Source organism: Neopelma chrysocephalum, unplaced genomic scaffold, assembly GCF_003984885.1.
Source record: "Neopelma chrysocephalum unplaced genomic scaffold, ASM398488v2 Primary Assembly neopelma1_66, whole genome shotgun sequence".
In the NCBI taxonomy this organism is placed as follows: Eukaryota; Metazoa; Chordata; class Aves; order Passeriformes; family Pipridae; genus Neopelma; species Neopelma chrysocephalum.
Genome location: NW_020897725.1, coordinates 3,914,160 through 3,940,383, shown reverse-complemented (window position 1 = coordinate 3,940,383; position 26,224 = coordinate 3,914,160). Strand labels below are relative to the sequence as shown.

The following is a 26,224-nucleotide window of genomic DNA, read 5'->3' as shown; positions in this document are numbered from 1 at the left end:
TACTGGCAGTAGTGAAGCAAATTATTTTACATACAGCTTGAATAGCTTGATATTTTACAATTGCAAAAGCATGAAATAAAAGCTTTTTGAAGCCAGCAACATGTTTGCTTGAAAATTATTTCAACACTGTTCTGAATATCAAAAGATGATTTTATTCACATCTTCCCCATTCCTGTTTCTTCCCCCAGCGCACACTTGGGTTCTATGGGGGATGAGGCAGCAAGTGCTTCTGTGTCTCTTTTCACAGCAAGGTCTCTGTCATAGGTTAATTTTTTTCTTCCTCTTAAAAAAAAATCAAAAAACTAAAAATTGATTAATATATTGCAATATTTCCAACAGTTGCAAACTGTGCAGTGCAAAGTGGGTATGAAATATTTAATGTCATTTTAAATTAAAACTGTGCTACATATTTACTTTTTAAAGAAAAGTACATTGGATTTATTTGAACCGAAACAGCAGACTAAAGTTGGATCTTACAGGTTTTTGTAATTACCTAAATTCATATTTTTCTACGTATAGCAGTGACTGCCGCTGAAATGCAGCGGAAGTCGGACAACAGAATTGGTGAAAGCCACTGGTTAAACACCTGTTGTTGAAGAGCTAAACTTTTTTTACTTCTGCAGGTGCAGAGATAATATCTTTTTCATGTTCGTTCAGCTATTTCAATTCAGTGACTAGTGCATTAAAAAATAAGAAACCACTTGGGAGGAAAAATAAAAACTGAAAAGCTTGTTTTCCTCTTTGAATCTATAAACAAAATCTGTGTGGTAGAGGATGAGATCTACCAGTTCTATGCTCTTGAGAAATATGGCAACCAGAACTGACATTCAGTTCACCAATGGAATGCTTCCTTGCTTAATGAGACTGATTATTTAAAAATAAAATGAGAAGCTTCTTTTTTGCCTTGATTTTATAGCTTATTTGTAAAATACTGTTCTTCAGCATTTTCATTGCATTTCACTTTTATACCAAGTTCTATTTTATAACTAGAACTTAACAGAAATCCCAAATAATAAAAAAAATTACCTTGCATAAGCTATCATACTCATGCCCAAATATAATGAGAATGTAAGGAATGGAAATCAATCAAGAGTTGTGTATAAAAGTGCAAATCATGTAAATAAGTGTGTGTTGTGTTAACTGTCAGAAATGCCATATGTATTTATATATGCTGTCTTTAAATTTATGTCAACAAGCTGACAAATTTACTAACATATGGAATCTACTGCCCACAAGCTTAAGTTTTTGTATTTTTCGAATAACTAACAGAAGTATTGATAGAAAGGGTCGAAGGGGTAAGGAGTGTTTTAACTATCAAGAACTATTAACAGACGGCCATTGTATGGATGACACAGAGGAGCAATTAATCTTTTCTGGTTTAGAGGTCCAGGCACACAATAAACAAGGAGGTAGCTAACATGGATACCTTAGTAGCTAACATTAGCTACTACGAGAAGCTAACATGAATTTACTAATGGCAAAATACCCTGATTGCAAGGGATAAGCAGTGCGTGTTGTATACCTTGACTTTAAAAACACTTTTGATGTGGTCTTCCACAGTGTCCCTGTAACCAAATTGCTGATTTATGGAACACATGGAGACAAGAAGTGGATGGAGAACCTAGTGGCATCCCTAAGGGATTGATGAAGGGGACAACAGTGGCCAAATGTCTTTGTTGGTGACTGTGGTGAGGAGACAGAGTGCGCTCTCTGCAAATTTGTGGGATGATACCAAATTGGAGACAGGGCTCGATGTGCTGGAGGGCAGCATTGTCACTCAGAGGGATCTGGACAGACTGGAGAAGTGGGTTTGACAGAGGCTTGGAAAGTTCAACAAACACAGAATCCTGCATCTGTAATGGAATAACCCCCTACACCAGTATAGGCTGGGGGCTGGCTGGCTGGGTAGTGCTTTGCTGAAAACTGTCTTGATAAACAACAATTAAATATGAACAAGCAGTACCCCCACTACAAAGGAGGACAGGAACATCCTGAGCTGTACAAGCAGCAGTGTAGCCAGCAGGTCAAGGGAACCCATCATTCCCTTCCCGTTGGCAGTAGCACAATGACATCTTGAGCAGTCTGTGCAGTCAGCATAGGAAAGACAATGACAAAATGTAGTGGCTCTGTGGATAGGTCACCAAGGCGGTCAGGGGCTGGAGCACATGATGCAGAAAAGGGGGTGAGGGCTGGGTTTGAAGACAAGGTTAAGGGGGTGTTACTGCTGTCTGTTTGTAGCTGCCTGTTGGGAGAGCGCAGAAAAGACAGAACCAGATTCTTCCCAGATGTGCATGAGATCAGAACAAGAGGCAATGGCCACAAATTGTAATGCAGAACATTCTAACTAAATATAAGGAAGGGGGAAAGGGTGGTGGAACGGGCCCAGAGAAGGTGTGGATTTCCTTCCTTGTAGATATTTCAGACTCAACTGGACACAACCCAGGGCAACTTGCTCTAACACTACTCCTGCTCTGAGCAGGAAGTTGGACTAGAGGCCTCCATCTGGCAAAGTTCTGTGATTCATAGGTGCCAGTGTGTGAGCTAATTGTCAGAGCTTCCCATTGTGGTTCACTCTAGGAAAAATATGAACCATCGGAGATGTTTGATGTGATTTGCCTTGGGCATTTACTATGGTATAAGTTGAATCTCACTCTGGGAGAGCCTGATGTCTGGGGTGACAAGGTGAATAGATGCCTATCCTTGGTCAAGTGAATCTTGTCTAGGCTGTCAGATAAGAGTTAAAATCGAAAGAGGGTTACTTTTGTTTCTGAGAACAAAGGAAATTAGTGAAGAAATTTACTTTATCCTTTATTCTGAGTCATCAGAGGAAAGTGGTTGAGAATTTGAAGACAAGACTGTGAGTGAAAATGATCACAGAAGGATTTCTGATCTGAAGGAAAGGAAGGAATGAGTGAAAGCAGCTGAATAATGTCAAATGACTTTAAAAGAGCTGGTTTCTTTGAACTTTGGAAGTGATAGGTAAGAGCTAGGAAAGGAGGGAAAAAAAGTCCAAGGGAGCTGACAGGCTTTTGGAAGACAAGATACTACAGACACAGCAGCAGACCATCCCACTGAAGGAGGAAAACACAAAATATCACAAGTACTTCAGGCCCTCTGCAATTACCTGAAAATCAGGAATACTATTACTAATGACAAGAGGATAATGCATTGGTAATGGACAAATTTAAAAAGTAGCAGAAACACCTAGTTTAATGAGTGGCAACTACAAGGGGTATTAAAATTCAGTTTTTTCAATACTACAGAAATAGGGGAGAGATATAGGAAATTAGAGTTTGTTACTTTGTGGACAAGGAAGGGAAAGTTGGACACAATGAGGAGGGTGAACACCAGCCTTTCTTGGATTCATTTTTCCCAAACAAGTTAGTTGTCATGGGGGTTCCTGGAGCAGTTTAAGTTAACTTAAACAGTGGGGAAAGAACAAGCTGGAATGGGGGACAGAGATGAAGTAATGGAGGGGAGCTGGACACAGTCAAATGACTGGGGTCTCTCGAAATTGACCCCTGTGTGCCTGGCAGTCAGATGAGACCAGCCCTGAACTTTAGCTTTCATCTTTCAGAACTTGTGAAGGATGAGGAAGGGCAAATTTAAACACGAAAATGAGGAAGCCTGTCAGCTTAACTTTGATACATGATGAAATGCTCCTGAAAATTGTTAATCAATTTGTAAACACCTAGAGGATAATAAGCTGATAGAAAAACAGCCAGTGTGGATTTATTAAGAAAAAAAATGTGTCAAACCTCTCTAATTTCCTTTTTGAGTGGAATAAGACGTGTAGGAGATAAAAGTAATAGATATGTCTTTAGTACAGCTTTTTGCAGTGTTTTGAAAGCCATGTAACCTTCTTAAAAGTAAACAGGTTAAAAAGTCATCTAGATGAGATTACTGTAAGGCAGGTGAAGGACTCGTTGAAGTACTATGTTCAAGAAACAGTAATTGTTTGCTTGGCAGGTGGGGAGGGAGCCTGAAGTGCAATGCTGTTAGATTCTGCCCCAAGTCAGTACTGCCCATGGTTTTCATTAGTGTCTTGAACAATGGACTAGAGAATGCAGTGTGTGATGGACTAAAAGCTCCAATAGGCCTTGGATATAGTGGAGGGCAGGTTTAGTCCCAAGTGAAAAAATGGAGAAATGGTTAAAATGAGTAAGAAGGAAATTCAGCAAATGTGAGTAAGGCCTGCAGTGAAATGGTTTCCCCAGGAAGGGAAAACAAATGTATGTATGCAGACTAGGGATATCTGAGTAAGTAACAGTGAGAGAGCATGTGGTATTGGGATATCACAAGCTGAATATGAGTCACACTGGGATATGGCTGGTGGAGAAAATGGAGTAGACACCAGACTTTAATGTAAGTGTGTGTCTTGTGTGTAAGCCATAGGATATCCTTCACTCTTTTTTGTTGGCTGTCACTCTGCTGGGATAGTGTCCAGAGCTGGCTTCACACCATGAAACAGTATAGACAAACTGGAGAATGCCAGAAAAAGAGCTGTAAGAGTGAGCAGAGATTTAGAAAAGACCAGTGAGGAAATATTGAAAGAGTTAGATCCAGGATGCAAGGACAAAGATAGAAAGAGAGACAATCTTTGGAGTATATTAAAGGATTTGTGATACAGAATCACAGTGGTGTGTAACCATGCCCTCTTCACCTACCCAAAGGTAAGAGGGAGAGTAATTAGTTCCGTTTGCACCTAAGGAGGTTTAGTTTGGGTATTAGAAACATATTGTAAGCATATTGCAATGGAGTGTTTGGGGGAACTGAAGTAGAGCAGGTTTGTATGTGCAAGGAATAGGTAAGAGTCAGCTGTGTGGATATTTGCCTTTGCCTCAAGTGAAGGGGTAGACTAGATGATTTTTTAAAGTTCATTTCAGTTCTGTCTTTGATTCTGTCCACTAAAGGAAAACACTTATTAAAAATGTAAAACAAGAATAAAACTTTGTTAATATGAACTGTGATTATATTGAGCATTTTAAACATCCCTGGTTTAAATTAAACCCTTGTGTTGCAGTGTTAGCATCTTCTGTTTATGAAGGTCTTTTTTATTTATTAAAAAAATGCTCCTTGGTGTGATAATCTCTCTGAGTATGAGTTATACAAGTAATGATGAAGAGACTATAATGTTCTTAAAATTGTTCCGAGGTATTTACTTTAATGCCTTAGTATTTCAGTAAATTGGCTGAATCCATACTGTAAAAATTAGACATCTCGTGAGGCAGTATTGTCCAAATAAATATCAATTTCTTAAACAAGTAACACTTGCATGTAGAAATTTCTACCCTCTAAAAATGAACTACTTTCCAAACACACAGCTCATCCAGACAATAGCCTTGTATATCTTACTTTGTCCGGTGTCACACTGGTGACATTAATTCAATGAGGAGACCAGAATGTAGGCCCAATAGTTATTTTTCATGTTTGATTTTCTTCTCGATGAATTTAATATAAAGATGTTTATGTTAAGCTAATCATACCTTGGCTTTTTGTTTTCTGCTGCTGAATGAAATAATGTAGAAGGATTATTTTTTTTCCTTTTCCCCAAAGAATGGAACATTTGACCACAATTGCTATTTTTCACATTAGATAGAGCACCTTACTGTCTATTACCACAAGTGATTTATTAGTACATAGGGCACACTGAGGAACAGTGTCTGACTAGCCAATGAGACATAGTAATCACACCGTGCAATGCCCGCAGAATCAAATTATGTTTGATATTTAATATTAACCCAAACTGCAAAATAAGACTTAAAACAAACAAACAAAAATCTTAAAAAAAGAAAAGCCCAAAAGAAAACAGAAACCAGGGAATTGCTGGGATAAATTTTCTTCTTACAGGAAATCTGTGCTAAGCAGAGCGTCCAAAGCAAGGGAAGAGCTGCTTTCTGCCCTTTTGCATTCTGCTGTTCCCAGCTGTCCTGCTTCCTCTGACTGTCTCTCTGCACATATGTGCCACCCACCCAAGGAAACAAATAGAAACGACTGGTCCCAGTGTGGCACTTCAATCGTTCAAGTTGATTCTGACCAGGAAGATTTGTTTTGTGTAATAATAGCTTGTTCGCACACCTAAGACCTGTGCTTCTCTCAGTGTGGAGGGCACACACTCACCTGCTGGCACAGGAGCCCTGCCATCCACTGAGCTCCGTTTAGTCAGATGCTGAGCACCTTTCATCTGAGAAAAAAGAATCTTTAACAGCCACTGCTAAAGACGTTTCTGACTAGAATAACGTATTAACAGCAGGGATGAAAGAGTTAATTCATTTTTCCAACGATAATTTTTTTCTTTGTAGAACTGATTTGACACAGTCTAGCAGGCTGCTGTTACTGAAAAATTGAAGCACCAGGTGTGATTAAATAAGATCACATGTTTCATTCCCTCTTTAATTTCACATCATCCTTCAGCAGCTGTATCCCTTTGCTTTCTGAGAGTTGGAGAACGCATTGCTTTTGCAGCAGGCAGGTTGCTGCATTGGTAGCGTGCATCATTGGGCTGTCATCAATCAAATCTATCTGTGCACACAAATTATTTATTGTTTGATGGACCAAACTTATTAATCTGTTTATTTCTCAAGAGTAGAAAATACAGAGTGTATTTGGGTAATGGAGACAAACCTAGCCTGGCTCCTAGTATTTCCAGAGGTTCATGTATGCAGCAGAACACGTTTCCGCTTCAAAGAGAGTAAAAAAGGTAAAGACAGTTTGGACTTGGGATCTTCTTTCCGTTCTTACAAAGCATAGCTCTATAGGATCTGATGAAGTCCCCTGCTTTGCTGAGAGTCTGTGGCCTGCCACTGACACAAAGAGTGTGAACCACAGCCCTCCTGGACACTCTCGGGCAGTAGTACTGGCACAGTGCACAGACCTGTCCCTTGTCCCTTCGCTGCTGGGTCAGAAAGGTAGCGCTGAGGCCACAATGGCTATTTGCAGTTAGAACATGATACCACAAAAAGAAAACAATTGGGTTTTAGCTGTCCTTTGCTTTAGAATAGTGTTCCTATGTAAAACTGAATTGGACTCCTGCTGGTAGTTATTCCAGGCAATGTTTCCACCTCCAAACTTTGACTGGCTCACTTGTCATGCAAAAGCAGCTCCAACCAAAAAAAGATGTATATTTTTGTTTTTTCCAGAAGAAGAGGGGGTTTGTTCGCAATACTTTGACACTGTTACCTGCAGTAAAAAAGGTTGTGCAGAAGTGACAGTGCCCTGGTCTCTGCCATAATTAATCCAAAGAACAGAACTCTGTGCACCAGTATATGATCTGATGAATTGCTGTGCTGTGGTGTAAGCTCCAAGGCCTACAGGTCCTGGGAATATGGGTTTGGGGGTTTCTGAACAGGTCTGCTGCTGTAGCTTTGGCTCTGTGTTCTCCTCCTGCACCTCTGGTGCCGCTCTCCGTTGATTTCCTGCTACACTCAGTGGTAGTATTTATACAGCTATGGTGTTCATGACACAATGTGCTAACCCTTCTCAGCAATTTTGAGCAGCATTTGGCTGTTGCCTATTTATGTATGCAAGTGTGCAGCAGCCTTGCCTGTCCTCCAGCACCCTTAGCCCCCTGTGTAAACCAGCCAGTTTTGCTTACTGAAGACTTGTCAAAAATGCATCCATCAAAATTGAACAGATGAACTAAACAAGTGAAAGGGTACCTAAATACCCCAGCTCTTTCATTCGTAAGCAAACAGGGTCTTATTTGCTGTGGCATCATTCCCACATAAAAGAAAAAAGATGCCAGGGGAGGGTGACAGGAGAATTTTGGAGGTTCTAGGATTGCATCTGGGCCTGCATTTCAGTATAAATAATGCCTATGAACACCTGTCCCTTCTTAAATTTAATCTTGGAAGCAGCATTGGGAACAGCTCATTTGATGTCTCCTTTTTTTTTTTAAATTGAGCTCTGCAGATAAAACTGGCTGCCTGTAATGCAGGGGTGTCCTTAAAAGTGAGCTGACATTTATGCAAACATGACTTAATTCATGCAGGGGAAGATACTCTTTGATCTGTGAGAGAACAAAAATTAAATATTTTTTTCTTTACATTAGTAGACCGGTCTTCATGGAGATGGAGAAAGCTGCTCTGACCTTTTTCCCCTGTGTGATAGAGACTGACCGTCACTGTTTCATCCTAAGTGAGGCCAGTACCAAGAGGATGGAACTAACTGTGCCAGTTTCTGTGTAATTATTGCCATATGCAATGGGCTGTGCTTCTGTAGTGACTCTGAGTTGTCTAATATTTACTGGTGTTAGCACAAACATTATTATTTCTTAACTGGTGTTCACATATACACAAAGGAAGTGTTTCAAAAGGTGAAATTATATTTTCAGTAATTGTTTCTTATTATGCTGGGGAATTTTTAAAATTATTTTTTGAGGTCACAGTGAAGGTTTAGGAGATCTTTCAGGTTGTAAAAGTTACCCAATAATGTCAACCTAAATTCTTAAAAAGGCCAGTGTTGACCTCCAGCAGAAATAATGAGGTTTAAAAGGAACCCACATTTTGCTATGGTTGTTTTGGGAGGTGGAGTCTGTAGGCTATTCCTTGTTTGAGGCTGAAGCATTAAAGCTTTTATAAAACCAAAGTAGACATTTTCATGCCATTCTTTGTTGTGTATAACTGTTGCTTTAAGGGAAATGCTAGATTAATATTGGGAAAGTTGGCAGTAGCCCTTGCTCCTCCTGCCAATGCAAAGCAGGGTGTTATTTTCCCTACCGCTTTCTCCATATCCCTTCTTTTCTTTAGGCGAATGAACTTCTCTTTCTAACTCAAAAGAACAAATGCTTTTGCTATCAGTTTTGCTTTTCCAGCAAGATCCTTTAATGCGGTTCTTTCTCTCCACACGCAAAGCAGCCTTTGCTCACACCTGCTGTGTGATAGGATCCTTCTCCCTGAGGAGACCACAACATCTGTTTTGTTTCCTCCATGGAGAAAGAGAGAGACATTCTCAAGAAATTCTCCTCCTTTCCTGCTTGCTAAAAACAAAAGAGGTTTTAAAACATTTGGTGTTTCTGGAGAGAGGAAAAAACAGTAGAGTGCTAGACAGGAAAAAAACAGCCATGGAAAAATAAATTGAACATAATTTGAACTATAATTAAAAGTCTTAAAAAGAAGTCAAACTGCCAAGTTGGAAAGAAAAATGTGCATCTTGAAACAAAGTACCTTTATGGAAGGATGTGCTTGGGGTTACAGTGCAGGACTGCCGTTCAGGACATGTTGCCTCTATTTCTGCTCTCAGCTTCTGGTGATACCAGACCAGAAACTTAACCCTTTTTTGCCTTGATATGTAAAATTTGGTGGTATTGTGAGTCTTGGTATTTCAGAGTGCTTGAAAACAAGGAGATGATTGAAGTTGCTTAAATACAAGCGGCTATGCCATTGCAATGATGGAAGCTTTTTGTTTATGACACTAAAAAGAGTTTATATCCTTTAAAGTATGGGAAGCATTGTGAAATGGTGTATAACTGCATCCCCAGGGAATCAGTTTGTTGTTAGCATAGTGTAACCTGCAGCTTCAGTAAGGGGCCTACTTCAGAAGGAGTTAAAAGGTAAAGAGGCTGATGCACAGAACTTCACAGAGAAGGACTTTGTGCTCGGCCGCTGATGCCGTCTGTGCACATTGCACAGACTTTGAAAGCAGCAGATTTTGTTGCATACAATCCGCTTGCTGGTTAGAAGCCAGACTGAAACCAAAGGCTCTGAGCTGTCTGTTTGTGGTCTGGATGGGGGAAGATTTCACATCTGTGAGGGTACTTCTTCTGCTGTGGCATACAATAAGATATGTGATCAGTGGGAGATACGGCACTCCTGCTGCTGCCTGAAAAATCCACATGTGCAGCTTTAAGCTACTAAATAAGCATTGCAACTTACCAGTGCTCCCATTTGTGATATGGTCAGAGCTGGTGTCATACAAATGTCTGGTTCCATCATTCATAAATTCTTAAACCTATGTGAATAAATTCAAATATTTTTGTTTTTTAAAGGTGATCAACAACTCTTTGAACTCTCTTTTTTGTTTACAGTTTAATACTTCAGCCACTCTGACAATATTACCAATTTGAACTCAGCACATCTGGATTTTGTGAGTCAAATGAAAAGTCTATAACGTGCTGTGACTTCCTTCTGCAGTACCAATCAAAATAAATCAAATATATTCTCTTCTGTTCTCACTACTGGTATCAAAACTCCAAGTCAGTATGGAAATGTGCTAAGAATCTGCAAGCTATACTGCCACCAGTTCTGTCCCCCTCCAGTGCTCATTGTGATATCTATATACATTTCCCAAACCTACCACTCACTTCCATTGTTAGCTCTGTTTGTTACTAGAGGAAACCACCACACTTCCACCGTCACCATCCACATGTCCGTCGAGAGGACAGTACAGCTTGTGGACAAATGACAAATAACTTGGGAGCAGAAGCACCTGAAAAAAAAAGTAACAACCAAAGAAACCCTGACTGCTGGAAACAGAAGATTCAGAACTTAACATTGGTTGAGTTGCAGCAGAAGTAATGAAGTGTGAAATGTGCTTTTCCCAACCAGTACGCCATGCTGCTTTAATTTACAGAATATATAATTATATAACATTAACATTCTGATACATCAGCCTTTGACAAAAATTGAAATGAAAACAGAAAAATCCATGAATCTATTTTTAAGAGAATTACTGTAATAGCAGTGGATAAGAATACAAACGTAAATAATTTTCATCATTTTAAGATTACGTCTTTAAGATCCTCTGATTTTGTGCCCTGGTAAATATTTGCATGCTGGTGCAAACAAACTTAGTTTAGTAAACCTTGACTAAACACTTGTGGAAGTCCTTCCAGCATACTTCAAACTGTGTCTGAGTCCTGTGAGCATAAGACCAGGGATCTGCTTAGAGAACTGCTTTTGAACTTCAGGGATAAACTACATTTGAGGTTGGTTTTCCCAGTCAGACCATGGTCCATTCAGACCAACATTCAGCCTTCGACAGTGGCACAAATGATCTGGTTCAGCAGATGCACAGTGCTATAGCAATTACAATGAAAAGCACCACATCCCATCACTCCAGTCATCTGTGTTAACCACCGTTGTTAGGAGAAGCCTGTTTATTTCATTTGCAAAGAAATGACAAATGTTTACTATTAATGGTTCGCACTACATGATTACAGAGGAAGAGGAGAGAATCCTTTCCTAATCTGCAGGCAAATTTCTCTTCTGAGACACTGTTAGGTCCCAAATTGTCCCAGTGTTCTTGTGGTGTAGTCCAAATATCTTTTATTTAAACTATTTTTGAGAAAATCCACTGAGTCTGGGTTGCTCGGGAGACTCTTGGCGGTCTCTGTTGTCATTTGCTTCCATGTAGCTCAGACCAGAAGTAAACAGATTATTAAAATCAGATTGGATGGTTTAGGAAACGTGCCCACTAACAGGCAAGTCTCCCCATCACAAACCTGCCACAAGGGCAAATGAATGGCCAAGTAACTCACTTTCCAAGGTAAGTCAACCTCTCCTCCTCCTTAGATATGATGCTTCCTCTTAGGGTCACTTTAGGAGGCTAGGAATTACATTGTTTGGGGTTCTTTTTTCGCTCATACCTCACAGGATTTTTTTCACTGGAGAATAAGTAAGTCTCCAGGCCTTGGGGTTTTTTGTGGGTTTTTGGTTATTTTCTGGTTTGGGTTGCTGTTTTTTCTCCACCTCCTGCCCCTCCCCTCCCCTGCCCCAGAAGATGTGTTTTAAAATTCAGATTCACTTTTGTCTTTCTACTAACTGATAATGATTTATAGTCAGCCCATAGACAACCTAGGGGATACAGAGTGCATATGCACAGCCTGGTTGGGTCAAGAGATGACCTTTCTGAGTTCCTGTCTCCAGAGGAAGCAGAATTGTTTAGTCTCTGCGATGCTAGCAGGGTGGTGCTGAGAGACAAACTAATTTTGGTAGCTTCATGCAGAAAAAAAGCCCCTCTGAAACTTAATGACCTTCTGTAGGGGAAAAAGGCTTTAGGCATGAAGATACAAGCAGAAATCAACAAGGCTGTCACCTGGGAGAGAATACAGAAAAGAAACCCAACTGAAATAAACTGTATGTTCGAGTTAACCAAAAGTTATTATTTTGACATAGAAGCACAGTTGACAGAGTAGGTAAGGTACAGCATACCACATTACTGTATTTAAAACACAGCTCTTCATCCTTAACAAGGAATGAAGCAGGATTTTTATTAATGAATGCCCAATGGCTAGATACGTTGCATGCACATGATCAAAGGCATTGAATCGATGCAGCACTAAATTCTCAGAATCATGAAGTGGTATATTGTATGCAGGGGGAAACTGGGGAGCATAGCAGGAAATGGTACTGAATTTGAGGAAGAGGGATACGTTTCTGATAGGAACAAGAAACTCATGTTACTGAGATTGTTTTGAGGAAGATCGCCAGACTTGTACGCTTTTGTGGGTATAATACTTAAAGAGGTGGACTTTTTAGAACAGCTATTCTAAAACTGTTTGGAATATTTTTATGAGCAAATAGTTTTCTTACATGTACAGATTATACCAGCACTCATACAAGAGTCAATGGGAACAGAATTGTTCCCTCTTACCTTGGACCACTCAGTTTCTTAGGGAAAAACATATGGAAAACATATCTAAGTTTCAGAGATCATGTAGTCCAACCCTTTGCACTAAAACAATATCAGTGCATAGAATTTGTAGTGCTATCTGGAAAATGGATAGAGTTATTTTTAGTTGGCAATATTAATGGTTTGATAGCATATCACAAATGTCAATTATACAATGACCTATCATAATACTAAATGGACATATCATGTAGCAACCTTGTAGTTGCTGAAGGACATGATAATGACATGGTAACTTACTCAAATTAATTTGTATGTCACCAGCTCCTGGCCATGCACTTTGGTGGTGACCAAGAGAAATAAGTTCATTCTTACAGTGATGGTAAGGCTGCAGATCTTCAAGAGTACTGATCCTGTGTTTGATTCGGTGACATTGTTCCTGTACCACTGGAGGGACTCCGATATTGGAAGCTGTCTTAATGCAAAGATTGGGATATTGTGCCAAAGCCATGACTCAGAGAATGAGTTTCTGTGGGACTTCTCTAGGTGGTATTCCACATATTAGACAGGTGGTGCGAGGTCTCGCTGAAGCTCTCACTGTGCAAAAGGTTGACAGATGCTTTGGACTGACACAACAATAATACCGGCTTCTTATAATACATGTACCAGAGGAATTCAACATATCCCTGACCTAGCTCAAGTCTTTCTATGTCCCATTTAAGGAATATTGACAAAACAGGCCACGCTATCACTCAAGCCATTAGTATATAACCTATAAAAGGACCTGGACAAAAAGAATAAATAGAGGGAAAACTCTAAACCAAACCTATTTTCTGCTCCTATGCTTCCACTTGCTGGTTATGCAGAAGCAGTAAACAAGCCCTATTCCCAGAGCTGTGCTGACAGCACTGATGATGGTGGTGCACAAATTAGGAGGTAAACAAAAAAGCCGTGTTAATTTCAAGCTCCATTAGAAACACAGGCGGTTAAAAAAAAATCAATGTCTCCCAAACAGAAAAGGTCAAAATTGGTAGGGAAAGAAAGTTGGTTTTCTGGTAGGTGCAAGACTTTTTAATTATTATTTATTTTAAATTGGGTGTAAGCAAGAAGAAGCTACTGATCAGTGTCACATTAATGACTAATACATTGAAAATAAACAACTAGCAAAAATTGTTTTTAAAGGAAAATATGCTCATCTTTGGTTCAAGTCATTCTTGTATTCAAAGGCTGGTTTCTATTTTAAATTTTGCCTGTAGGTTCTGTGGATATTTGGTTACATTTATAATCTTGGCATGACACATTTGAGGGATCATTCTTTTGAAAAGTGTAATCATCAGATTTCACTGTTTTCTCTTGGCAAAGTCTATTCTTGGATTCAAATCCTTGGGGCCTGCTAGTTTAAATTTTAGGTTTTGTCGTGCATCCAGATTAAGTCTGGAAATACATGTATGTCATTTTGTTATCAAGTTGTCTAGCAGAGGATGACAGGAAGAACAAATACTGCTTTATATGTTTTCGTTTTATGGTAGTGTGTCACCTTCAACTCCACTCACATTAAATGTTTATCACTTCATGTGTTCTTTGCTTTGCATATTAAACTAAGTTTCACATGGCCATGTTAAATTATGTATGGAGATGGAGTTTTGCGGTATGGTGTTGGGAACCAGTTCTTCAAATGTGAATACATATGCAAAGACCTTGGCATATAAATACCCAAGAGTGTGACCTTACAGAGCAAAGTTATTGCCTGTCTAAGTGTTTGAGGAGCCACAGATTTTCTGAAAATTATTATTCTTATGCTTATTAATTATAGAACCGCTATAGTTATATGTATTTAGGGTAATCTCTTTTGATCAAGAGCAATGTCGGAAACAAGACTGTTAATGCTGCTTCATTCTGCAGCACCACCTTGTCACAGCATTTTACTTACGCTTATGGGTGTTAATCCTTGTGTAGTAGGCAATATTCCCTTCTACAGAATATGACCAAGATGCCGAGACTTCAAAGACCATGTTTTATGTACAAAAATGTATTTGTGTGATATTTAGATTGTTTTTAAACAATCTTCCACAAAAGTGCAGTCAATATTTCTGTAGCAGAGTCAGGATCTCAGAGATAGAGAGCACAGATAAGTTCCCAGCTCAACACATTTCCTTTCAAAAAACTGAATCTCCTCACTGTCTCTTCATCTCATCCCTAAGACACAGCTTGCTCTTCTAATTATCATTCCCTTCAGTGAACATTAGCATACTTGTTAAATTGGCCATTTGTGTCCCTGAACTCCCCTGCCTGTCCGGTGACTCACTCAGACCCGCATTTTGCACGCCCTGGGGAAGCATGGAACAAGTTATCCCCATACTTTCAGCTCCTGGTCCTAAAACTGTTTGGTATCAAGTTCAGTCCTCCCTATTGCTTCATTAACTGTAGCTGTGAGAAGAAAAGAGGCTTTTAAAGAGGAAGATGTCTAAAAGGATGTGTTCTCTCCTATGGATTATTTCAACATCTTTGTTTTCTTTTGTTTTCACAACTTACCAGTTGCCTTTTTCCTCCCTGACTGTGATGTCCTACCAACCTTACCTGCCTGCCTCCCTCATGTTTCTTAACGTAATCACCACCAAAGGAGACTTACTCTCTCTGGCAGTGTTGTAATTAAGGCATGAAGGTAGCATATAGAAGTTCATCCATCCATAGTTGCACTGCGAGTATATTGCTAAGAGCAGTCAAGTCTTGTTTGTCCAGGAAAGTAAGCAGCAGTGATTTGAGGGTGTGTAGAAATCTGAGATGTTGAGTACCAGCTTTTAAAAGTTTCCCTGTTTACTTTCATGTTTGTTTTAGCTCTTTAGGTTAATGATCGCCCGTTTAGAGAACATGACATTCGTACTTGTTTCCGAAAATGATGTGTTTGTCGCTCTAGAGGAGACAATCTTGTGTTCCATCAAAACTTCAGTTACAGAGAGCCTCCTGTCCACCAGTCTGAGGCCAAATACTGCCCTTTGGAATCATGAAAAGCTAACATCAGTGAGTCTTGGGTCTGGCTAGCTGGTTTTTGTGACTGTCTGAAAATAAATTATGAACATCGTGTTGAAAAAGACTTTGTGAAACTACCTTCGTGACATCTGAGTAGTAATGACTTCAGTGCAGCTTGAGGGCATGCAAAGCGCTCACCGTTTACTACCACAGTGAATTCTTTCACAAGGCTTTCCTCTCTTGCAGCACAATTAATTTTACATTTCATTTACTGACATTGGCATGCACTTAGCTTTATAATATTAGTTAAAATTGGTTTATGATGTCAGTCTTATTTTTAGCACACTAAAAGCAGAGGAATAATTGAAGTGTGCTATTGTACAATTTAGAGGTTGTGGTGGACTTGGAGAGATGAGGATGTGCCATTCCTGCTTCAGCTGGCCTAGAGGGAATGACTCTTCCCTTTACCATTTCATTGTAATCTTTCTGATGATACCTCAGAATGACAGCTTGTGCCTCATAGTTTAAGTTAAGGTCCCAAAATAACTTCTGATGTACCTCAGAAGTTTAAAAATTAAGTCTCAGCAATGTACACCAATAAAATTTTAATCTGAAAGGCAGTTGAAGTTCAGTATATTGTTTATTTTGGTTTAGTTCTTTTTTTCAGTTCAAAGCTGTCTCTTAGAACTTAAGTTCTAAGTTGTGTCTTGTATGTTAATATCAACAAGTTGGCTTTATAGGCTGGCACAGGGTACTGTGCTGGTCAAGCTAAAAATCTTTACTAGGTTGTGGTGTTGTATTCTAGTGAAGTCTGAGTAACTTTCCAAGATGAAATGGAATTAAGAAGTATTTTGTCTGGAGTTTTCTTGCTTGCTTTATACATTGCCTCCTGAAATACTAGTGCTTTGGTTCTCCAATGCCTGTTTTTCTAATGAAAGTAATTTTTAGCTTTTCTATAAAGAAATGAATGCATTAGGAGATCAGTCGAGTACTGATTAAAATCTGGTTTGGGGCTCACACTGACTTCCACAACCTTTCTTAAATCTTGTGATGGCCTGGAGAAAGGGGCATTCATAAATGTTTCCGATCTGGAGTGATGTCTCATCAGGAGTTTGAAGGAGGAAGAACACTCTGAGACATCTACGTGTGAAAGGCATCCTATTTTGACTTGCCTTCAGGGAAAATAATGCGTGTAGATCATAAGGTTGGCTCTGTCTTTGGAGTTTATGGAACATTTGCCACTGTGTTTGCTTTTCCCCATGAGGTAAAGCAACCACCAGGAAGCTTTGACACTCTGTGTATTAGGATGCACAACACACAGAGCTCAAAGAACAGCAAGACCTTTATCAGCCAAACAAGTCAGTCCACGTGCTGACCTGACCTTACTCTCACTTTTTCTGTTAGAAGAGCAGGTTATTTGCCAGAGTCATTCTGAACTCTCACTGTGAAACATAGTTTTTCTACAGTGCTCATATCTAAAAGCTATCTACTTTTATTGCTGACCCCATCTGAAATATTTCAGGCTAATGAAACAATATGATTGTTTTTATCTCCAAAGTATTTCATTTCTACTGACGAATGCCATACAGAAGAATTCAAATCTAAATCTGAGTGGTTATCTCTGCTAAGCTGCTTTTAAAAAATGAATTGGCTTGGTAAAGAGCTGGCAAACACAAGCTGAACATTTTGTGAGGATCGGTGATTGTGAAGTTTTGTTAAACTGTGCTTTTTCCAAGCATGTACAAAAATAGCAACTTTGGAAATCATGAAGCTGAGTCTTTTTCACAACTGACACTATTATGAGACTGCAGGTAGCATTCTTTTTCCTTCTTTTCCCTTTGAAAGCTGAACATCATCTTGGAAGTGTGAGGGAGAAGTAACTTGATGCTTAATGTGACTCACTGCTCAAGAAATACGTACTATTTGCTGTTTTAAGCATTAGCCAGCAATTAGGGTTTTCATTAATGAGGTTGTTAGCAAAGATATGATACAGTCTTTTCATCCTGTTACACATGTAACTCAAACAAGTGAAGATTTCAAATATTTAGAGGCCAATATTAGTCTTTATAAACCTGCTTCTGTGATGCCTATCAGCACGAGCAAAGTGAGCTTCTGCAATCTTTGGGAAACTGCCACCCAGAGAGATTGGGAATCGTTTTCAGGCCTGACTCTTGTGTACATATTAAACCTAAGCTTCTTCTCCTTTGTTCCAGCCCTTCTTAAGCTCCCTCTCTCCCTGGCAGCTTTATGGACTAGTGAGGTCATTCCCCATTGCTGCAATTCCACCTGTGTCTAAATGATGGTATCACCTATGCTCTTCCGTGGGAAGAGCTCCCTATCACAAAGTCACCCCATGGTCTCCTTCAGATCCCACCTGATGACTGTACCTTGCTGGCTGAAAGCTTGCCAGCGTTTGAGCTGCTGAAGCGTGCTGACTGCTTGCTGTCTTGCCGACCGGTGGCTCACTGTTTCCATGTGTCTCTGCATCTGCTCTGTTTGTTTTGTCTTTGAGTACGTCTTTACTGCCTTCTGCAGCATGTCATGGAGAAACATAACCCAGCCAGGGAGCTCAGAGGAGTCTACATATAGGAAGAAAAGCTTTGTGCTCTGCTGCCGTAGCTCCTTTTCTTGAGCCACCTCATTTAAACTTGGATCACTATACTGTACATTACACTCTAGTGCACAGACTTTCTGTTTATTTTGCATTGGGAATGCACTTTACATGAAGAGTAGGGGGATGTTTTCATTATTAATAGATAAATATATTTTCACATGAATTAGCAAGCCATATATTTGTATGAATTACAGAGATGGCTTATAATGACAGAAAAAACCACAGAATCATAGAATAACAGGTTGGAAGAGACCTCAAGGATCATTTGGTCCAACCTTTCTTGGCAAAAGCCTCGTCTAGACAAGATGACCCAGCACCCTGTCCAGCTGAATCTTAAATGTGTCCAATGTTGGGGAATTCACTGTTTCCCTGGGGAGATTATTCCAATGGCTGATTGTTCTCATTGTGAAATATTTTCCTCTTGTGTCCAGTCAGATTTTCCCCAGGAGTAATATGTATCCATTACCTCTCCCCTTTCCCCTGTGACTCTTTGTAAAAAAGTAGCCACCTTACAAAGGTACGTCACCTTTGTAGCTACCCTTTAAATACTGGAACATGATGATAAGGTTTGACCTGAGCCTTCTTTTCTCAAGACTGAACAAACTCAGTTCTCTCAGCCTTTCCTTTTTTGTGGCCCTTCTCTGGACCCTGTCCAGCCTGTCCCCACCTTTTTTGTATAGCTGTGACTGAAAGTGAATGCAGTATTTCAGGTGTCCTAAAAAGCACTGAGTAGGACAGGGTATGACTTCTTTATCTCTGCTGAGGATGCACACATTCATGCAGGTCGTCATTCTGTGAGCTTTCTTTGCCCAGCAGCACACTGTTCACTCATATTGAGCTTGTTGTCCACTAGGACCACCAGTTCCCTTTCCACAGAGCTGCTCCCCAGCCAGGTAGATCCCAGCCTGTGCTGCACTCCTGGATTCTGTTTTTCCAGGTGCAAGACCTTAGACCTGTCCTTGTTTAACTTCATAAGGTTCTTGTTAGCCCACTATTCCAGCCTATGCAGTCCTCATGCAGGCTGGCTCTCCCTTCCAAAGTGTCCACTTGCCCACTCAGTTTGGTATCGTTAGAAAATTGTACATTTTATCCCATCTTCCAGATCGCTTATGAAGATACTAAACATTGGACTGCTGGGGTTTTTTCACTGGTGTTCTTCTTGTGCCCCATCTGATTTGTCTTCCCAGGCTTCAGATTAGCTCAGTTGGTTAGTGCTTCGTGCTAATAACACCACGGTTGTGGGTTTGATCCCCACATGGTTCATTCACTTAAGACTTGGACTTGGTGATCCTTATGGGTCCCTTTCAACTCAGAATATTCTGTGGTACTCTTCTGTGATATTGTAAGTGTAGGCTCCCAGCCTCTCTTGCGTTTCTTTCAATAATACATTTATTAAGAGTATCAAGTAAGAATTTTAATTTATCCTCTGATTTTGCTGCCCAAAGACCATTACAGGACGATCTCTTAAGGAAACTGCTGGTTTGGCATTTCCCTGTCTCTTGAGTGTTTTGATAAATATATTATTTTATAGAACATTTATACTTTTTTCTCCTTGATGCTGTTCCCATTGGACCTAAGAAATGCCTAACTGCTCTGCGACGTTGATTCTTCCTATTCGCTGGCTAGAAAAGTGAAGGAGAGGGACAGAATGCAATAACTTGATATTTGAAGATATTTTCCTTCTCTTTTAGCTATTGTTTTTCATTGCTGTTGTACCTGCCACCCCCAGTGAGAATGGCTGCCTATCTGTGGTAGAAGGGAGTGGCTGTCCTGAGAGCTTGCCTACTAACCAAGACAAATGGTAGGAAGTGTCACCTGAGGCTTGCTCCTTGGAAGATGAGGATTAGAGGCACCAAGCCAGATGTTTTAGGTGCTGGGACCAGAACAGAATGGCAGCTAGAGGTACCTCCAACTTCCATTCCTGAGAAAATCCTCCTTTTGATTGTTTTCAAAACCCCATCAGCAAAACCAATTCTCTGAGAGTCCATATGGGTAAAAGCAAAAGCAGTGCTGAGCCTAGTGGTTTCTACCTCTGTGCCACTTTCAGGAGGCACTAAAGAGACCTCCCAGCCTTTTTCATCCAACATATCTGCTGAAAACCAGAGGAAGATGTGATTTATTAGCTAGGGCCAGGATGGATAGCATCATAAATCTTCTCTAGACATCAACAATTAAAGTTGCCAGGCCTTTCTCCATTGCTACATGGAGTCCATGCAACTCTGACCAGATTTGACTGGCTTATTTTGCTAAATGAGGGTGTTGAAATGACCGTCTGGATTTTATTAATAAGTGTATAAATCTGAACTATAAGGGGAAAGAAGATGAACTGGTGCTAGTATATCTGTGACATATACTTAATAATAAAACTTAAACTCTTATACAGCGTGATACAAATTACTTGCTCTACTGCGCCAGTTCTGCCACAGCTACACATTTCATTTTTGTGATATGCTCTGCGACCGCTCCGCTAGTAAGTGCTGAGAAGGGAGAGAAATAGATAGATAGATGCATCTGGTATTTATAGAGGACTGTTTTAATGGTGCTAAAAAACTGATGTGCTCAGCGTTCCTTGCAGCTGCAGTTGCGTTCGTGTCAGTAATCCTATCAGGAGGGTTGCTGGTTTCCAGAGTAATTAGAACCCTGAAGCAAATAAACAGCAAATGAATTCTCTTCTTTTGAAGTTATCTTCTTTTTTTTCCTCTTTTAAATAGCCCTTCTCTGGTATAATTATGTACCAGTCATTATAACATTAAAAATAATTTTAAGTGAATGAATGCTATTTTTGTTGTTGTTGTTCATTGCTAATTATTATGAACTAATTGTAATTTAGGATAGTCTTCTAAAAATCTCATTTCATTACAGAATGGCTACTGACTTAAATTGCTTGCCTCCTTGATCCCGGGGAGAGGCAGGAGCTCCAGGTTGGATTCATCTAAGCAGGTCTGGTGGCTTGTAGCACATGTGGGTGGAGCACAAGTTGTTGCTCAAAGCCTTTTTGATAAACTCCTGCCCTTCTAGTGCTTAAACCATAGGTTAAATATAAATTCACAATACTGTATGCTTGCCACCAGGGAAGCGATGACAGAGATACTACATGATAATGTAGGGAGGTAATAGCCCTCCTATGTGGCTTTTAGTGACTTTGTCTAGGATAATACATTGAGCCCCGTGCACTCGTTCCTGAAAAGATACTGGCAGGAGTTCAGAGGACAGTAACAACCCACGCAGTCATCTGGGGAGAGTCTGACTCTAAACAATGGTACCTTCACCATTTATCTGGGTTATTAGTTTTGCAACATTTGTGACTTTTTGTCAGACGTTTTCAATTTGTGCTCAGGTATGCTGAGTTACGGTGTATAGGCACTGGGTCATCATTGTGTAAACTCTGTAGTCTGGTTTGCATTTTTTGGCTCTTGTATTCAAATGGGTTTCAAGATTAAAAAATAGAATAATAAGGATCAGTTACAGCTGCATAAGCAAATATATATTAATTGATGTTTCCTGGTAATGAGGTATGAGAATGAAAAGCCCACCCCACCTCTCTGATCCCAGCTTGAGTTTTTAAGATTGGCTGTTAGAAGAAAAATGTCTTTGTACTCACAAATTGCACACATTCAGCCAAGAGTTACTAGCACATAATAAACATGGAAACATCTAGTGACACTTTCTTTAATGGACTCATTCTTTAGACTAGAACCACAGCTTTTACAGTTCAGATTCTTAAAATGCCTTTTATAATGTTGTTTCTTAACTAGACTTAGCTTCTACTGTCCTGTAATGGCAATTCTCTCCTACCAAGAGGACCAAGACATCGCAGTGCTCTGGCTGTAACCTGGCCTGCAGAAATACCTGAGAAGGATGATACGGAGATACTAGAGCTTCAGAGGGTTCAAATATTTCTATTTGACTCAAAGTGGAGTTCAGGAGATACTTCTATAGCACTGGCTGTGCTCAGGACTTCCCTTCTTTCCTCACCCCTCCTGCAGTTATTTTTGGGTGAGAGAGATTTATAGCAACAGAGCAAATTGCCGTGTTAAATCTGAGCTCAACTTTCAAATCAGTCATCACCGAGCAGGGCCATATATACCCAAATACATAGGGGAAAGATAAGCCAAATCTGCTAATGCTTTAAGTCAATGCATCTGTGATAGAGCTCATAAAATCCTCCAAGGAGAATTATGACATTGAGAGTTACGATTACTTTATGCTTGAACGAAAGCATCTACTTGTAGGTTTGAGGGACACAACCTCCTACACAGTGACTTCATTCTTTAGGGTGATTTACCTTAAGTTTCCTCAGTGTTTCCATGTTTTGGATTGGAGCTCATGTGTGCTGAATTATAGTGTATAGACCTTGGGTCATCTTTTTCTGAACTCTATATTTTATCATGCCTTTTTTACCTCTTGGCTTTGAAAGGCATCTCCTGAGGAAAGAATGTGGTTTTGTGCTTGTGACACATCTCAGGGGCTATTTAGATAATGATTTCTTGACAAGGACATGCTTATGGGGGTTTTTGCTAAGTCTTTTTATTACACTTGTGATAAATTTGTGCTGTATAACAGTGAAAATAAACCCCCCATAGTTTCTTTTGAAATGAGCTTAGGAGGGTACCATCCAAATGCCTCATGCTGTCAGAGAAACCCTTAACATCTACAGTTGCACACACTTCTGCTGATCCAGGAGTTTTAAAGCAAGGAAAGCAAGATATGCTTCATAGATGTGTATCAGCCCCAAAAGGAAGAGGGAATACATTTAGAGGAAAAAATTCGCTTTCAAGGAAAAAAATTAAATTACTGCAGAAGGTCTTAAAATCTTGCAGTGGTCTGCCAGGCAGCAAATCCTGGAAAGATATCTGATCACAAATGGCACTGATATGTCTGGTACAGGTTTCTGAGTGATATTTCAGTGAGCTAGATAGAAGTGAAGATAGAAGTGAAGCAGAGGTAAAGAATCTAATCATTCAAAAAACACACGGTCACACAACATTATCTCTCTTCTGAGAGAAAATGAACATAGCAGTTCGCTTAGACTCATGACAGGCATGAGAAACTAGTTTCCTAGTTCAGAAAAAAGTTAACAATATAGAAGAAGATGCTCTTAATAATTTTTACTCTCAACAACACATTAAAATTTGAACAATTCAGATACAATTAATGGGACAAGTAAATAAAAAGAAAATAGCCAGACTGTGATACTGTGCTCCTTGCAATTATTTCTTAATGCTAAATAAACACACTGGTAAAAAAATTGTAATTATTGCACAGTACTAGAAAGAGCAGTATGATAGCCAGTGCCAGGTAAGCCCTCAGTGAATAAAAAAGTTATTTATTGCATTGTGCAATGCTGCATTCTGACAGTGTATAAAAGGAGTGAATTTCAGTGGTCATGTAGATTCAGTAAAAGACCATCGTGCCAACCTGTTCCGGATAGGTTTTTGGAAGATGGAGAAATGAGAGGGGAGGGATAGCAATGTCTATCACAGAGAAAAAAAGGCAATGAAATGTGACCCTCTTTTAATTAAAGGCTCCCGCAAAGTAATTTCCCCCTTTAACTTGTGATAATATGGTTTTGGCAGGAGGAGTAATGTGAACAAAACACTCTTCCTTATAAGCAAAATCAAGGAGGGCAGGCAAATTGTATTCAGTAGCAATTTGCTGGGGAATTTGTCATTTGTTTTTGAAGAGCGCTTGGAAATGGACAGCGGGAGCGGGGTGTTTTGCTTGTGCCTTGTGAATGGCAGCAGCAGTGGGGTTTGAAAAGCTTTTAGAGGAGTCAGGGGATAGTTTCCCATGGGAAATTATCGAAAATACCTGTCAGTTTTAATGGCAGCTCATCATTCCAAAAGGAGACTAATGTGCTCTTTGGAAGTATATTTTATCAGCTCTAAGTCCTCTTTGTGGTAACATAAAATAGGGTAAATATATTTAAGGCAGTGAAATCTTATAAACGTCACTCCAGCTTGGGAAATTTAAAGAAAGAGTTACACAGGTTCCCTCTGGATATATGAACAGGGTGTAAATAAGTACAAAAATTATCTTTTTTCCCATATTTTGATAATGTCTCATACATTAATCCCTTATTATCTGCCCATTTATGGTCAGACTGAACCAATATGCCTTATTTTCATTTCCCAGCCTAACAGTGTTTTCCTTGTGAAAGGACCTGTTAAGGATATATTGCCAGAATAGATGGGGACCTTTCTTTTCCCCCACTGGTTGGTTACACTTTATCTATACCCTTAGAGGTTTTAGAGAAGTGCACCATTCTTTTATATGGGATGTGAGAAAATATACAGCTGATGCAACTTAATTAGTATATCATGTCTCTCAGTGTAGGGTCTGCTGTGTACTGTGCCCCAGGAAGGGTTTTTTGTAAAGGTGAAGTGCAGCATCCTGTTGAGCAGAGGCTGAATGACCCTGAAGTGGGTCTGCAATTAGTGAGCAATAGCCAGGAGAAATTGTGCTGCATCTGACACACAATGCAGTGCTTTCCAGCCAGAAGAGACACATGCACAGTGCTAGGGAACAGCTGACAGCAAGCCTTTCTGGAAGAACAAGCTGTAACACAGAAAAACTTAATCAGTGCTGTCCTCCCTCTTTCCTGCTCTGTATGTCTTTATTTCTGCCTTGTGCATCTGCTGCTTCTATTGAAGACATTATTTTAGACGTTAATGTCTAAAACAGGAATCCTACAGAGGACTTTTGCAGTATGATGGGTTTAGGTGAAGGCACAGGCTTTAGGAAATGGCCAGAGGTCAGAGATGCAATAGTTGTTGTTACTGGCAAATCTATTAAAACTAGAGGAAACTGGAAATGTAAAGACATGAAGAAAGGCTAAAATGCCATGCTGGCACCAAATTTTACTATCATAATTATAATGGTAGGGTTAGGTTCAGTGTGATGGACTACCTTGAAATAAGTGACAACAGAGTCCTTCCCTTTGATCTGCTGATCCATTTTGGCCATTTTCTTGAGTAATCTTACCATTAAAAAGAAAAAAAAAAAGTTAAAATTGCTGTTCTTAATCCAGTGATTCCAGAGCAGGTGAGTTGCTGTCATTGGGTTTGTCCTCCAGCCAAGTCAGAGAAGCAGCACTCACTTGCACATGAAAAGCAGGGGAGACGAAGGCTGGTTCTTAGAGCAGCTGTAATAAGGCACTTCATCTTTCTGAGCCACAGCTCTAACAGTACTTAAGCAGTGGATGTGTCCCACAGTAGTACCAGCTGGGGTTTTCTAGCATTCTAGATAGATTTTCAGTGTAGAATTAGCTTGAGATGCTCTTCTTTAGCATAGCTCAAGCAAGAGTGGTCCTAGTGCAGACAAGACCTGCGGTGCTTGTGTCCGTGTTCTAACTTCTAGGGTCACACAAAAGCATCCTTTGTGCTCCTATAAATGCTCAGATAACCCTGATGGAAGGTGTACATCACTATCTAGTTGTTTGCATGTGTTGCAAGCTGATGGTAGGGATTTTGTTAAATTTTAAGGGACTGCTGCAGTTCTGGGAGGCTGCTTCCAGAGGATACCCAATCATGCTGCCAGACTGAACTGGGAAACAGCTGTTAAGGCAGAGGTTGATGGAGTTTTGTAGACATTCTCTCTCTCCCCAGTCCTCCAAATGCACACAGTCTGACAGTGAGGTGGCTGCATGTTTGATGGAGAGCAAACCAACCCTGAAGAACCTCTTCAAGCAACAGTTCCTGCTGCTTTCAGTGCTGCCCTGAGACTGGTGATCCCTTTGTGAATCGTTAATACCGATCCACAGTACTCAGTGGGGAGGTGTGGGGGGGGGGTGGGCAGAGGCTGTGGTTCTGTTGCATCAAGACATATTCTGACCCTCCTTCCCTTTCAAGGGGAGAGAGGACAGGCGGCATCTGAACCTTCTTCCCATTTGTTGCCTGTAGCTCTTTCATCCTACTGCTGCAGCTGGACTTCTGGCCTGGTGCCCTTGACTTATGAGTCATCTGTCCATCAGAAGCCGTTACCTGATTCAGTATTACCATGTCCATCAGCTGGCATCTCCCACAGTTTCTCCACTTTTAAGGACATTTGGCTTGCATCTGTGTTTGGGAAAGGTAT

General features: G+C 40.1%; 1 protein-coding gene across 2 annotated transcripts in view; it reads left to right on the top strand.

Moving 5' to 3' along the window:
* The window catches only part of SAMD12 (sterile alpha motif domain containing 12), a 165,071-nt gene that overhangs the window by 100,154 nt on the left and 38,693 nt on the right, over positions 1-26,224 (top strand). The window contains exon 5 of one of the 2 annotated variants that reach the window (XM_027684349.1): positions 10,025-10,044. The exons of the other annotated variant lie outside the window; for it this stretch is intronic. Within the exon in view, the coding sequence (XP_027540150.1) occupies positions 10,025-10,029 (5 nt within the window). The 3' untranslated portion in view covers positions 10,030-10,044. Of the gene's footprint in view, positions 1-10,024; positions 10,045-26,224 lie in introns of those variants that run through there. 2 annotated transcript variants of the gene reach the window in all.